Genomic DNA, 13,300 nt, shown 5'->3' with positions numbered 1-13,300 from the left:
GACGGGTGGCAGGGCTGGGCTGGGCGTGGGTTTCAGCCTGGTTTCCCATTTGGGTCCCACTCCCGGATGCCCCTGGGGCTCCCCTGCTCTGGGGCTGTGCTGAGCCAGGGCTGTGGCTCTTCTCCAGCTGAGAGGCAGGAAAACAGGGCAGGAGCTCAGGGATGGTTCAAAGTCACCCTGATGCCTGGCTGCTGAAATCCCAAACATCTGCTGGACCGTAGGATGGATCCTGCAGCACTGCAGAGCTCCCCAGAGGGTTCAACCTTCCCAGCTGCATTGCTGGGGCTTTTCTGTCCCTTACCCGGGGCTTTACCAACAGCTGTGCGAGGAGAGGGAAAAAACTGCTTTTACAGAGAGTTCTTTGGTGAGTTGAGGCCTAGTCTGGGTTCACTTAAGAGTGTTTTTATGGTTGAGGTCACAGCGGCACAAAGCCTGATATTGTCTTCTGGGTGGAACTCATTAATGCACAGAAAACCCAAACTTGAGGCTGGCTTTTATGTAGTAAAAAACCAACATAATACAGTACAGGAGTATAAAAAGAAACTGTCCAGTGCAAACATCATATACATTGGAAATGGATACAGTGTTCCTTAAAATAACTTTAAAAAATCAGGCTTAAAAACAGCAATTCCAGGTCATACAATCTGGCTGATACCTACCAAAGTACTTGACTTACTGCACTAAATAATTTCATAACTAACATTACCTGCTGATAGCCAATACCACAGGTACTGACAAAATCCTACAACTGTAAGTATTATTAGTTAGCATTTTTTATAATACACAAACGTGGAACCCCTACAGTACATACTGCTGGCTGGATTAAGCAAAAGAGAATGAACACATCCAAAATAAACCCAAGGCTGTTATCCCAAAATGTACTTTCTAAGAATAAAGGACGGGATCCAAAGCTGATTTGACCGATGGACAGATTTCTCCTCAGTTTTCCTTTAGCTGCTATTTGAAAAGTTGGGTGATTACATTGTTGATGTTGCATCAGTGTCCAGCCAAGTATTGTGTTGGGCAACTTTTTACAGCAGTGAGGAGTGATGTGAGAGCATTGCTATTTCCTGCCAAGAAAACATTTTGGGGGAAGGGAGTGTGAATTAGAGATGACGTGAACAAGTAAAAAGCAAATTAGTGAGGTTCCACCATACTGGTTTAAGAAAAAAGAGAAAAAAAAAAAAAAGATTTAGTATTATTTGGTTAGCTACCAGATTTAAATAATCAAATCAACTAAACTAATACATACAGCTCCAGCACAGATCCTGCACAGTGGAGGATCTGTGCAGTAGGGCTCTGTTCCTGTTGGAGAGAACAGGACTCTGCACTGCTGGAAGCCAGAGACAGGCCATGGTCCTAAGGGACCCACTTTTCCCAAAATGTACTGGGCCGGGTAACTTCCCATGTGGGAAGTTTCATTCTGGTCATTCTGTGGCTCTTCACCAGGTGGGAAACTGAACACGGTCCCTTACCAGGAACTTGGTGGCTGCAGCTCCAAACCTGCCTTACATTTGTGGTGCTTTTATGCAGCTGAGTGTGTGGGTGTGTAGCATTCTGGTTTGGGAGTCTACAATATTTTCCTAGGTGGAAAATACTCCTTCTACAGTACCTGCTAAGAAAAAAAGCACAACAGTTTCACAGTAATGAGGCCCTTCATTGTTTTGTCCCTGAAAAAATGCTATTGCTTTAATAATGCTGAATAAACCCCTTATTCAACATCTTTAGAAATCTAGAGAGACCTATGTTTCCGTCTAGAGAGATTTAGTGTTGGAGTCTTAACATTCCCCTGATCTCCACATTTCCTTCCCTGAAGGATATGTTCCATTGAGTAACACTGAGATCCTATTTACAGAGAGAAAAAATAATTTTGCTGCTAGCTAGAGCAAATTCTAGCATGCCAGAAATGTGCCTGAAATCATCATCAGGCTGTTAAAAATGATAGATGAAACCAGATTGTGTGTCTAAAAATCCTGTCTAATTTTATCTTGAGTAACTCATAGATGTAGTAGAAGGCTATAAAGCAAAAATAATTAATAGAATGGAAAGAAAGAAAAAATCATGCTTCTTTTTGAAAGTGATGGAGTAATTTCTAATATTAAGTGATAGACCATATGTTCCTCTTCTCTACTGGGTAAGCATGAATGTAGAATATCAATAAAGATGTTGCAAGAGGGGCAGGCAAAGCAGCCAGCTGGAGATCCAGGGGGGTTAAAACATCCCTTCTCAATGCCACTCTCCCAGTGGAGGGTGACCTTGGATCATGGGGATGGAAACAGCACAGGAGGAGAGGAATGAGGGTGAAAAAGGGGACAAAACCAGGAAAAGTGGGCAAGATGGGGAGAGGAAGTGTGTCCTGGAAGAGTTGAGCAGGCCCATGAGCAGCAATTTTGGGGGAAAAAATGAATGTTAGCAAGGATGGTAGTGCTGGGGGAAGTTAATGAAGGTGGTCTCTGCGTGTCTTTTTAACCCTACTGCAGGTTTTTTCCGTGCCTGTTTGAAATCCTACTACGGCTTGAGGGAAGAACTGTGAGTTCCTCTTTGGCCACTGGCAGTCTCTTGGGGTCTATCTGTAGCAGGAGGGAGAAAATTCATGGCTAGTTTGAACTTAATACACAAAATCTTCACTTGGTTCTGATCCATAGAGCTCAGCCAGCATCTTGAACCTGGGTCCCCAGTCGTTGAGAAAGTCATAATCAATGTCTGAGTCTGAGGAGCCCGAGCCCAGAGAGCTGAGGGACTCCGCGATGGACTCGGCGCCTTCGTAGCCGTAGATGTGCAGAGTGTCGTAGGGCAGCAAATCCCTGTCGTTGTCAGCCTCATCCTTCTTCACCTCGATCATCATCTCCATCCCCCCAGCTCCAGGGGTGATGTTTTCAGGGGGCTTCTGGACCTGTGCGTACAGAGAGGGAGCGGCTTCCGCCTTCAGGCCGTTCTTGCGGACGGAGTTGAGCACGGACACGTCGTAGCTGGTGGTGTCCATCTCACCACCTCCCTCCTCGTCGTAGGTGACCAGCTGCTCGTGGATCTCTGCCACGTTCCTCCCGAGGCCGCTCAGATCCTTCTTGTGCCTCTTTCTTAGCAGGATCAGCAATGCAATTACTGCAAAGGAAACTTAGATGAGCGCGTGTGAATAGAGAAGTAAGACACTAAAATTGAATTTAAAATATGTAACACAGTCTGAAGTGTTTTTTTTTTTTTTGGAGTGTTTTTTAACATGTATTTACCAAAAAAAAAGTTAAAATTTCTATTTCACTGTAGGATTAGTTGAAGGAGTTCAGTTCAGACAGGAATTGTCCACCTGACTCTTGAACTGGAATTACAAGTACAAATGCATGGTGTCACAAGGTCATTGAATCAACTACTGCCTTGAACTGGTAAATCTCTTAATGCCGAGCATCAGATGCTACTTATGTGGTACTTGCAAAGCAGTCCAGCTCTCAGACAAGAAAAAAGTGCTGAGCCCTGTCTGTGATAGATTTCAAATACAGCAAACAGGTACTGGCCTGCTGATTTGTTACAGATGTATTTATGTTCTGCTTAAAGGGCTTCCAGACCAGTTCTGCCATAGGAAACAGTAATCCTGTTGTTATTGCCCCAGCCCAAATTGACAGTTTTATAGCTGTGTGTGAGGCTGGTACCCGTAAATCAAGTGTATTATACATGTGTGCAATAACTTCTCCAGGGACTCAGCCTGTCCAGAGGAGTGAGAAGCTGTGCTAACAGGCCAGAGGGGAAGAGCACATGAGATGAATCAAATAGGTACAGCATAGCTGGCTTTCTGACCTTTTCATAGCTGCAAAGCTTTTGTGGATCTCAGCTAAAGAAAGAACACAACAATCCTCACATTGTAGTGCAAAGAACATTCCAAAAGTCAGATACTCACCAATGATTGTGAAGATGCAGACAAAAATTGCCACCAGTGCTTGTATGCTGACGCCGACCTGCTTTGCCCTCTCCTCACAGAAAGTGAAGTTGCCTTTCTCGTTGCACTTGCAGACACTGATGACAAGAGTGTTTGTGCTGGTGAGGTCAGGGTCGCCGTTGTCTGAGATGAGGACAGGCAGGTAGTGGAATTTGGCAAGTTCCCGATTAAACTGCCCGTATTTGACAGTGATGTTAGCGGTGTTATCTGGAAGGAGTAATGACATCCCATTTAGTGATAATCTCTACCAGATTGTCCTCACAGATTTCCTGTCAGTTGGTGCCTCTTCCCCTCAGACAGTCCCAGCCTTTCGGGAGCCCAGTGAAACTTCGGTGGCAACAAACACCTTTTATTTCAGTATGTTAAGCCTTTAAAAATAAAAGAGTTACTGAGCTCAGCTAGACTAACCACAGGTCAGTGCTACAGCTTTTCTTCCCTGAGTGCCAGGGTCCCAGTCTGAGCAGCTAGGAAAGGCATTGCAGGGATACACTACCGTAGTTCTCAGCCAGGGAGAAGTTGCTATCTTCTGTGGCCAGTAGGTATCTGAAGAAACCTCTGGGTGATGTCTCATCCTTGTCAACAGCTGAAATCCTGACGATCACCTACAAGGATGGAAGAGGTCACGGTTTTCAGTGCACATTGCCTCCAGTGATAAAACCTGTGGAGTGTTTCAGCTGAGCTGTGTGTCCTGTGTAACCCTTCAGTAAAGGGCAGGACACAGGTATCTCAGGATGCTCCTCTTAAAGTTTTTTCAAGGCAAGCATTTTCTTTGTGGGTCTTCAAAGAGACCAGTTTTGCCTCTTCAAATTTTGTGTAATGAAGGCACGAAAAAAGCCTCATGCTCAAAGACATATGGCTTGTGGAAATGTCTAAGATGGTGTCTTCTCAAGTGCTCAGCCTACTTTGAGGTGTGACTGTCATTTGTGGAATACCACTAAGACTGCCACGCCTGAAGGACATGCTTGGGTTTTGAAATCCTCAACCTGATGTAGATTAGATGTATACAATATAAAAAATGTGTCTGATTATGTCCCAAAGGTATTTTAAAAATTAAACTAAAGGTGAAATTAACACCTTGTGTGCTCTATCAGAGAGTCTAGGCAGCGACAGAGTGTCCTGGTTCCAGCTAGGAAAGAGCTAATTTTTTTTTCAGTAGCTGGGAGGGGGCACAGAGGTTATTCTAGACCATCTCATGTCATTACTGGGAGGGGAAAGGGACTCTCTTCCTGGGAGAGGGGTTCCTTCTGTTCGAGCAAGTGTGGTGGAGGGAGTGGTGGGATAATGCTGGTGCTGAGCCAGAGGGAGCAGCTTGGGTGGCGTTGCTGCTCCACACTCTCTCTATTTTTTTCTATATTTATTTTTTGTTATTTATATTGTTGCTATTACTGCTCATTTTCTTATCTCACTCCCGTTTCCAGTAAGTTGTTCTTATCTCAGCCCATGATCTTTAACTTTGGTGCCTCCAGTTCTCCTCTCCATCCTGCTGCAGTGGAAAAGGCGGGGGAGTGAGTGGTGTGTGGTTTGGAGTTCAGTGGGAACACTAAACTGGGGAGTACCATTCCTAAACCATGACACAAAGTATCTTAACTAAACAAATATTACAGTCTGGGCTGAACGCTTGTGGCCAAACAGGTACATCCAAAATACTGACACTATTTGTGCCAAGTACTAACACATTTTGTGTGTGCACATCCATGCACTCTGTGACCACAAAATAAAGTTCCATGCAGCAATGTTTCTCTTACAAGTTTGAAATGGTTTCCATCTCAGTATCACATATGAGCATTTGTGTGATGGAACTGAGTTGCTGATTTTTGCTGTGCAAAGCTTGGCTGTCCTTCATGGCTCAACTGTTAATACACAGACGTGAGAGCCTGGGGGGAGAGGAGCAGTGCAGCCCATGTGTGCAAGCAGATAAAAGTCAACATTCCAACAGGGTAATGTCCTTGAGAGATATTCCTGACCACTGATGGTTTGGAAATCAGTGAAATGATCAGGTGCTTTGGCATGAAAACTGAGACTCACTTTCATTAAAAGACATCTTTCGCTTGAGCTTGCAAGCAGTAATTCAGGTCTCAGGGAAAAACTCTCCCTGTCTCACCTTTCCTGGTGCAGCATTTTCACACACTCGGGGTTCCTCGGGAGAAACAAGTTCTGGAGCATTGTCATTTACGTCATCAACTATGACGTGAACGTGGGCATGTGACTCTCTGTCGGAAAGACGGCCTGGAATGACAAGAAGGTTACAAGTCTCACAAGTCTGGACTCCCAGTTCTGGCTTCCCACACTTTGTGCCCACTTCTGTGCCTTCCACATGAGGAAGAATTTCTAGCTCCATCATAATTTAAACTTTTCCTCTGAGATTAAGTTATTTTCCTAAAATCTCTCCTAATGGGTAAATCATCAAGGATCTTTGAGGAATAAAATGACAGTAGCTTATGGCTTCCTGATTCTTCCCACTGCACGGTGATGGATTGAGCATCGTTCTCTGCCACTAAACCACCATGGACAGAACAGGCCATGTCTGTATTATTAAATATCAAACCAAGTGGGGACTGGCCTCCCCCACTCCCTGGAGCTGAGCAAAGCCAGGGGCCAAATCTTAAAAAGATCTTTGACCTATTTGTAGGGATTTGTTTGATTTGGAAGATGATTATGCAAACCTTGAAGCCCCCCCTTCATTCAGGAGGAACAGCCTGTCAGGTTGTGCCTTTCATTTTTGATAAGCTGCAGCCCTGCTGGAAAGGTGTACCCAGATTTCTTTCAAACTGGGAAATGGGTGGCACTTACCATCTTCAAGGATCTCCACAGCTGCTACAGTGATGTTGTATGAGGAGCTGAATTCTCTGTCCAGAGGCTTGGGAAGCTGAATAACTCCATTATTGGATACTCTGACGTAGTCTCCATTAGGGCTAGCTCTACGCTGAATATATCTGTTTTTTGTTTAAAACAAGATATGTCAATGCAAGGCTGGTAATGCTGTGTTTCACATCATTTCTTCTCAGAGGAAGGTCAGAGAGTTCTTGTGTGAAATTACATTAATATCTTGACCAGGAGGGCTGAGAAGTTTTCCCTAAAACTATGCAAGCTGTGAGACTGAAATACACCCGTCCGAGGAGTTTCCAGATTATTGTACTTTGCTCTTTCAGAAGTCTATTTCCTTCTCTAAGCACATGCTTGGGAGAGCTCTTACAATAAAAAATATAACAATAAATTATAGCCATGTAAAAATATCCAGGATTATATTTTTTCCCTAAATATGAAAATGTTTTATCAGTAACACCATGTGGTAATTACATGGGTAAATGTAATTTATGTTCAGCTTTTGGTGACCATATATATCCATGGCTGCAGGGCTGAAAAATCAGCTTGGATTTTTTTGTTTTGTTTGGCATGCAGATTCTGAAAAATAGGGCCAAAGTCTTGATTCTTTGTCAAATTCTTGGTGTCATTAATGAATTCTGCACTTTTAAACAGAATTGCTGAAGCTGGTGTTGTCTTACCTGATTTTCCGTTTAGCAGCATCGGGGTCCTCTGCATGAACGGAACCAAGTGTTTTTACTTCTGCATGGTTTTCCCTCACTTTAAATTCATATGGGAGTTTAGTAAAGACAGGAGGCTCATCCACATCGGTGACTTCGATGGTGACTCTGGAGATGCTCCGGGGGTTGCCGGGTTTGAAATGGCGAAGGTTAACGGTGGGGTCTGTTGCTTCAATGCTAAACCTGTATTCTGCTACTGTTTCGAAGTCCAGGGGCTAAAACAAAAGACAGTTACAGATAATCTTCCATTGGCGATGTCTAAGCACACTTTCCATTGGCTCTCTGTGTGGATTTAAGATCTGTGCTCTATTTCATGCTTGGCAATGTTACCAAATTGCATCTTGGCTGGACCCGTGGGGGAGCATTTCCCAGCTGAACTCTGTCATAGTGTGGCTCAAACTACCTCTGGTGTGGAACAGATTCATCCAGTAGTTTAAGTTCAGCAAGTAACTCTTGGGTTAAATAATTTTCTTTTTATAATGCTGTGACTACCAAAATTTGGTTAGCTCCTGTCCCCCAAAGGCTGGGGAAGAGGTTCTCCTCCTGGCTAAGCTTTGTGTTCTGAAAGCATTCAAGGCAGATTGCAGATCTGCACTGACTGACAGCTGGGGCATTTAGTGATGAATGACATCCTCTTCCCTGTTTTTCCCCTTGCCTGAGATTATAAAAGGAATAACACAATGGGAGGAAGGCCAGGAGCTTGGGCAGTAAGAAATGCACCTTTCAAAGTTTCCTCTGTTCTACCACCTGAGATTCTAAAAGCACTGAGATACACAGCAGTTATGGTGACTCTTGTTTTTCTCTTCAGTAGATGCTGCAAAGGGAAGTGATGAGACGTATCCAGCAGCTGACATTTTATCTCACATGGCTGCATATTTAAAATTACGACGTGCACGGCCAAAATCACATTGCAAAACAGGGTGGTGAACTTTGCCCACTAAGTGTTGAAGGAAGAGCTGGATCCAAATCACTCAGGGAGTGTGTGTGGGGTCTGTGACTGCTCCTCCTCTGGGCAGGCACTCCCCAGGTCCTGGGAAGGCCAGGGGAAGAGCTGCACCGGGTGAAGGAAAGCTGCTCATACCCAGTGTGACCACAGCCAAGGATTTTACTGCCTTGAAATACCTGGTACTGTTTTTCCTGAAAGTTTTCTCTTCTTAATGACATTTCTAGTCTTAGCAGTTACAGAGAGACATTTGGAAGGGAAAAACACATTCCTGTCAATCTGAGGATTACAGGAGCTGATTCATAGTCCTCTCTCCTCTTTTTCTTTTAACAGCAAGTCAATGAAATCAATGAAGTCTTGGTTTGGCAATGCTCTGCAGCAGTCCCTTGGTACAAATCAAGCGGGTTTGAGAATTTAAAAAGAACAGAGAATCAAACCCTAATAAAGGCTTTGGAGAGACTTAAAGACTTAGAAGAAATTAGTGGGGAAGCTCTGAAAACACCCTGGGGAAGGTAAGGGAGCTGTGGCTCAGACTGGAGCAAATGCCAAACTGCAAAGGGGTCTTAGAAAAGAGGTCGGGTGGACTCATTCACATTTTCTACTTTGGTTTCACATGGGCTGCAGAAGGGAAGGATTCTGTGACTTGGCCAGTGGGTTCAACTCTTAAATCTCTGCCTCTTTGAAGCATCTAACCACTTGAAGTGTGCGAGGAGCCCACAGTGCGTAACCTGAATATCTGACACAGCCCCCGCTGCACTCTGCAGTAATTCTGGAATTTTTCAGGTCTAGAGGTTGAAAAGGACTAGAAATCACCAGCTCTTCTTCTCCCAGAGCTTGGAGAGCTGGTGTTCAGGATCAGTATATTTCATGCTGACTTTCATGCATTTCCATTTTTTCCTGCTGCTAGTCCTAAACCAAAACCACTACATTACACATGGAAAACCACAATAATCATCTTTGTTACAGGGAAAAGTACCTTCTTTGGCCTAATGATTCCTTCATTTGTGTATGGATTGGCTACAATGTCAAAGGTGTCCCTGAACTCTCCTTGGATAAAGCTGTATCTTGTATTTCTGTGTTGTGGTTCATCAATATCTTCTACTTTGACTCTGCCAACTTCTCCTCCCACTGAAATGTTTTCAGGAACTTTAAAGTGAAAAGACGCTGTTAAAAAAACAGAAAAAGACATAAGGAGTGTGTACATGGAAGTTAGAACTTAGTTAAAAATGGTCTTACTTGATAGATGCACAGAGAAATATTTCATTGAGAATTCAGCATTGCATATCTCTAAGACATGTAAAAGTATAAATAATACCCCAAATAGTCAAGATCTTTAGCAAAGTGATGAAATCAATATTGATTTTTGTTTTCTGCTCTAGGTGTGCATCGCCCAGGAAAAGTGGCTGTGGCTGAAGCATGGAAGAACATGAACACGTAAAGTTCTTTTGGCCACTTTAAAGGAAAGGTGAGTTGTGCTGGACTGTGACCTAAACTCGTTGTGCTTGTGTCAGCCCCTGGTTTCCAAGAGGTTCAGAGCCCGTGTGACACTCACAGTGTTTGAACACTGGGAAGTTGTCGTTGATGTCGGACAGAGTGATGATCACTGTGGCTGTGCTGGAATCCCCAGAAAACCCCGGAGCATCTTTGGCTTGAACAACAATCTCGTACGTTGATTTAGTCTCTCTGTCTAAATTAGGCTCTTTTGTATAAATCACTCCTGTGAAAAAATAACATGGAATACAATTAGATTTCGCAGCACATCCAACATCTCTTCAATTTTGACAGCAGATTTTTATCTTATGCCACACATTCAGGGGTATTTTTCAAGAAATGTTAGAAATTTTTCTGCATGATGGAATATTTAGGAGAATTATTGCAGAATATTCCTTTCAACAGATCTTTAACCTCTTTACCTGCGTTCTTTGCTCTAGCAGACTAGTGTGGTTACAAGAGATACTGACATTGGTTTTAAAACTGGACAAAATTTAATCTAGAAAGTTTAGGAAAGCAAATGATTATTGATTATTGAATGCTGCTTCAGAATCTGTGTATTCCCTTTTCCTGTTTAGTCACAGGAACAGTATCTATGCTGAATTGAAAACATGAACTCATCTTTGCTCCTGGTCAATCTCTCTGTAAGTGGGAAAAAAATGACCTTTTATCTTCTCATGTTCATGGCAGTTGATTTCCTGATTTTATTAGTTCATTTCCAGATGGGGACTGTGGCACTGCGGAGTGTGAATGCAAAACTTTTCTAAATCATGTTTAAAATTATATTTTTGAATTATTATTTCTCTTTTCCAGAATGAAAAAGGCTTAAAACTGCGTTTTCTTCAAAGGGTAGGGTAAGGACAAAGTGTAAGGACATTTGTGTGTCTGACTTACCAGAGTCATCAATGGTGAAATATTCGCCTCCTTTAGTGACTTGGTAGGTCACTGTGGCATGACCTGACACTGTTGGGTCATCAGCATCCACAGCTGTCACTTTGGTGACTGAGGTTCCTAGAAAAGGATTTTCAAGCTGCATATTTAGTATAAATTCTGCTTTTTAACCCCAGCCATGGAGGGAGATGAGTGAGGGAGGACATACCTACTGGTGACATTTCTGGGACAGATCCATTGAACACCTTTTGTACAAACACAGGGGCATTGTCGTTGATATCATACACCTTGATGATGAATTTGGAGGGGCGTTCCAGTGACCTGTTGTTTGTTCTGTCAATAATGAGGGCTGTCAGCTCATACTCTGCCTTCTTCTCCCTGTCCAGCCTCTCGAAGGCATAGACGTCCCCACTGGTCTCCTCCACCTTGAAAATGGTGTTGGCATATTCACCCTCTATGATGTACTTGGCGTTGTTGTTCCTTACACTGGATGTGATCTGGAAGGAAAGTGTAATTCATAGAGATAAGGGTGGGGCTTGGCAGCTCGATGCAGCACTTTCTCCCAGAGGATTCATACAGTCAGGAATTCTTCATCCCATTGGGAACCAGAGCAGCCCTCAGGACTTTTGCTGTCAGCTGGGGCATCACTGAACAGCACCACAGCAGCATCTGGGGTTATAGGATGGCACTTGCATTCACACTGAAACTTGCTGGTGTATATAGAAAAAAGCTTTTTTTAAAATAATATCTCATATTTCCTAAAGATATAAATTGTTCATGCAGCCAACACTTACAGATAATTAACTTCATTATGTCTAAACGTGAGCTACGGTTCAGTTTGAGTTGCTCTTGTTTGCAACTTTCTGAACCTGCCAGGGGTTTTTGCTCAGTTCCACAGGATTACAGGAACAAATCTGTATTCACAACTCCTGACACTATTCAGCATTAGCCTCTATTCCTTAGCACTTAGCAGAATTCCTGCCACAACTCAGTCACATGCAGTCGTTTAATAGGCAGTCTTCAGCCTCATGGACTGACAGGAAGGTTACATTTCCACCCCATAGATTTTAAAATTTAAGGTTATATGCAATGAGAAAAGGATGGGATAAGAGGAATGAACAATAATCTGTTTTAAAATATAATTTAATCCAATTATAAATGCTTTTGCACACTACTTGATCTGCAGATAATGTGATGATGCTTCCCTTTCTATACCCTCACGCATCCAGGGACACTGAGAGATGATTTAAACCACAATTTTCCATGCACTATATCAGAATTCTTATTTCAGCCAGCTAATTATCAAGGATTGCTGGGTTTGACCAAGTATTTCTAGCCTTTTGTTACCGATGTTATCATCAATGTCACCTGTTGTGTATTCAGGATTTGATTTATCCTCTAGCTGTCATTTACTGTTGAGCATTGTTATAATTTCGTTTTTCTCTTTTGAATTGTGTCATTAATATTTCCACCCCTCACTCCTCAATCATGCTTCTGTCTGCTGGGGCTGCTGGAGAGCAGTTCACAACTCTGGAGATGTCACATGAGAAATAACCTCACCCCTGTCTCAAGGATGGGCTAGTCAGTGCCTTCTTTCTCAGTTTTTATGTACCTGTTCAGTGCAAAAAGTACAAACTTCTCAGAATGCCTTTTCTGGTGCTGAGGATGAGCACACAAAGGAAAGCAGCAAGGTGGTGCACGATAAAATCCGAATGTGTCAGCACGTTCCTGCAGCTGTCACTCAGCCCTGCCATGCTGCTCCCGGGGCCTTTCTTTAAAGGGTTTATCGAGGGCTCAGTGCTGCAGATGCACCGAGCAGCCACGGCAGGAGCAAGCAGGAGATTGTTGAAACACCCCGGAGTTGTACAAAGGGAATTAATCTTATTTAGGACAGCTCCAGGAATAGAAGCTGCTCCTCAGTCTGGGGCTGAATTGGTCTGAAATGAAACAGAGATGCCCTGTGGTAGCTGAGAGGACCCTGTGGCCTCTTTGCTTTCTCTGTGGTGCTTTCTGGCAGCCAAGAGCAGCCAGCAAGGCCTGTTTGACTTTGCTGAGACAGCCCTGACAGATGTGAGTGTTGTACGGGGCAGGAAAACGTTCAGCTGCATTTATCTGCAAAGTGTCACAGTGCATCACTTTGAAAGACTAGATTGGGAGAACTTTTCCTGGGTGATATGCAGTTAATAACAGGCTTTTATGAGCACTGCCCTGAAGAAAATGAGTTTGCAAGCAGGTCAGTGCTTGTTAGTATTTTTAAAAATGATTTGCTTTTGCTTTGTGCAACAATATTTTTGATTGTGTAACAGTATTTCGAAACATAGCACTCGTGTTTGGTGTCCAAGCTGAGAGATGGAACTGTGTGTTTTTTAATACATACATTTTATTTGCTGATCTCTGAGGTTTCTGAAAGAATCTTGTGCTTCCAGAAAAATACTGACATGTATCAGGCACCAGACTTCCTTCCTAATCATACACCTGCAGGTAGCGTGGCTGTTCCCACATTGTGGC

The 13,300-nt window shown here is 43.3% G+C and overlaps 1 protein-coding gene across 3 annotated transcripts in view; it reads right to left on the bottom strand.

The window, feature by feature from the left end:
* Positions 1–476: 476 nt before the first annotated feature.
* The window catches only part of CDH5 (cadherin 5), a 29,802-nt gene continuing 16,978 nt past the window's right edge, over positions 477–13,300 (bottom strand). For 2 of the 3 annotated variants that reach the window (XM_008635487.2, XM_017736589.1), the window contains exons 3-12: positions 11,001–11,289; positions 10,796–10,912; positions 9,963–10,127; positions 9,387–9,574; positions 7,429–7,682; positions 6,716–6,858; positions 6,027–6,151; positions 4,419–4,527; positions 3,887–4,132; positions 477–3,114 (exon numbers count right to left, since the gene is read on the bottom strand). In XM_008635487.2, the coding sequence (XP_008633709.1) occupies positions 2,609–3,114; positions 3,887–4,132; positions 4,419–4,527; positions 6,027–6,151; positions 6,716–6,858; positions 7,429–7,682; positions 9,387–9,574; positions 9,963–10,127; positions 10,796–10,912; positions 11,001–11,289 (2,142 nt within the window). In that variant the 3' untranslated portion in view covers positions 477–2,608. The remainder of the gene's footprint in view (positions 3,115–3,886; positions 4,133–4,418; positions 4,528–6,026; positions 6,152–6,715; positions 6,859–7,428; positions 7,683–9,386; positions 9,575–9,962; positions 10,128–10,795; positions 10,913–11,000; positions 11,290–13,300) is intronic. The other variant, XM_017736590.1, reaches the window with a different exon arrangement.

This window comes from Corvus brachyrhynchos, unplaced genomic scaffold (assembly GCF_000691975.1).
Source record: "Corvus brachyrhynchos isolate BGI_N302 unplaced genomic scaffold, ASM69197v1 scaffold66, whole genome shotgun sequence".
NCBI lineage: Eukaryota > Metazoa > Chordata > Aves > Passeriformes > Corvidae > Corvus > Corvus brachyrhynchos.
This window is presented reverse-complemented; position numbering and strand designations above follow the sequence as displayed.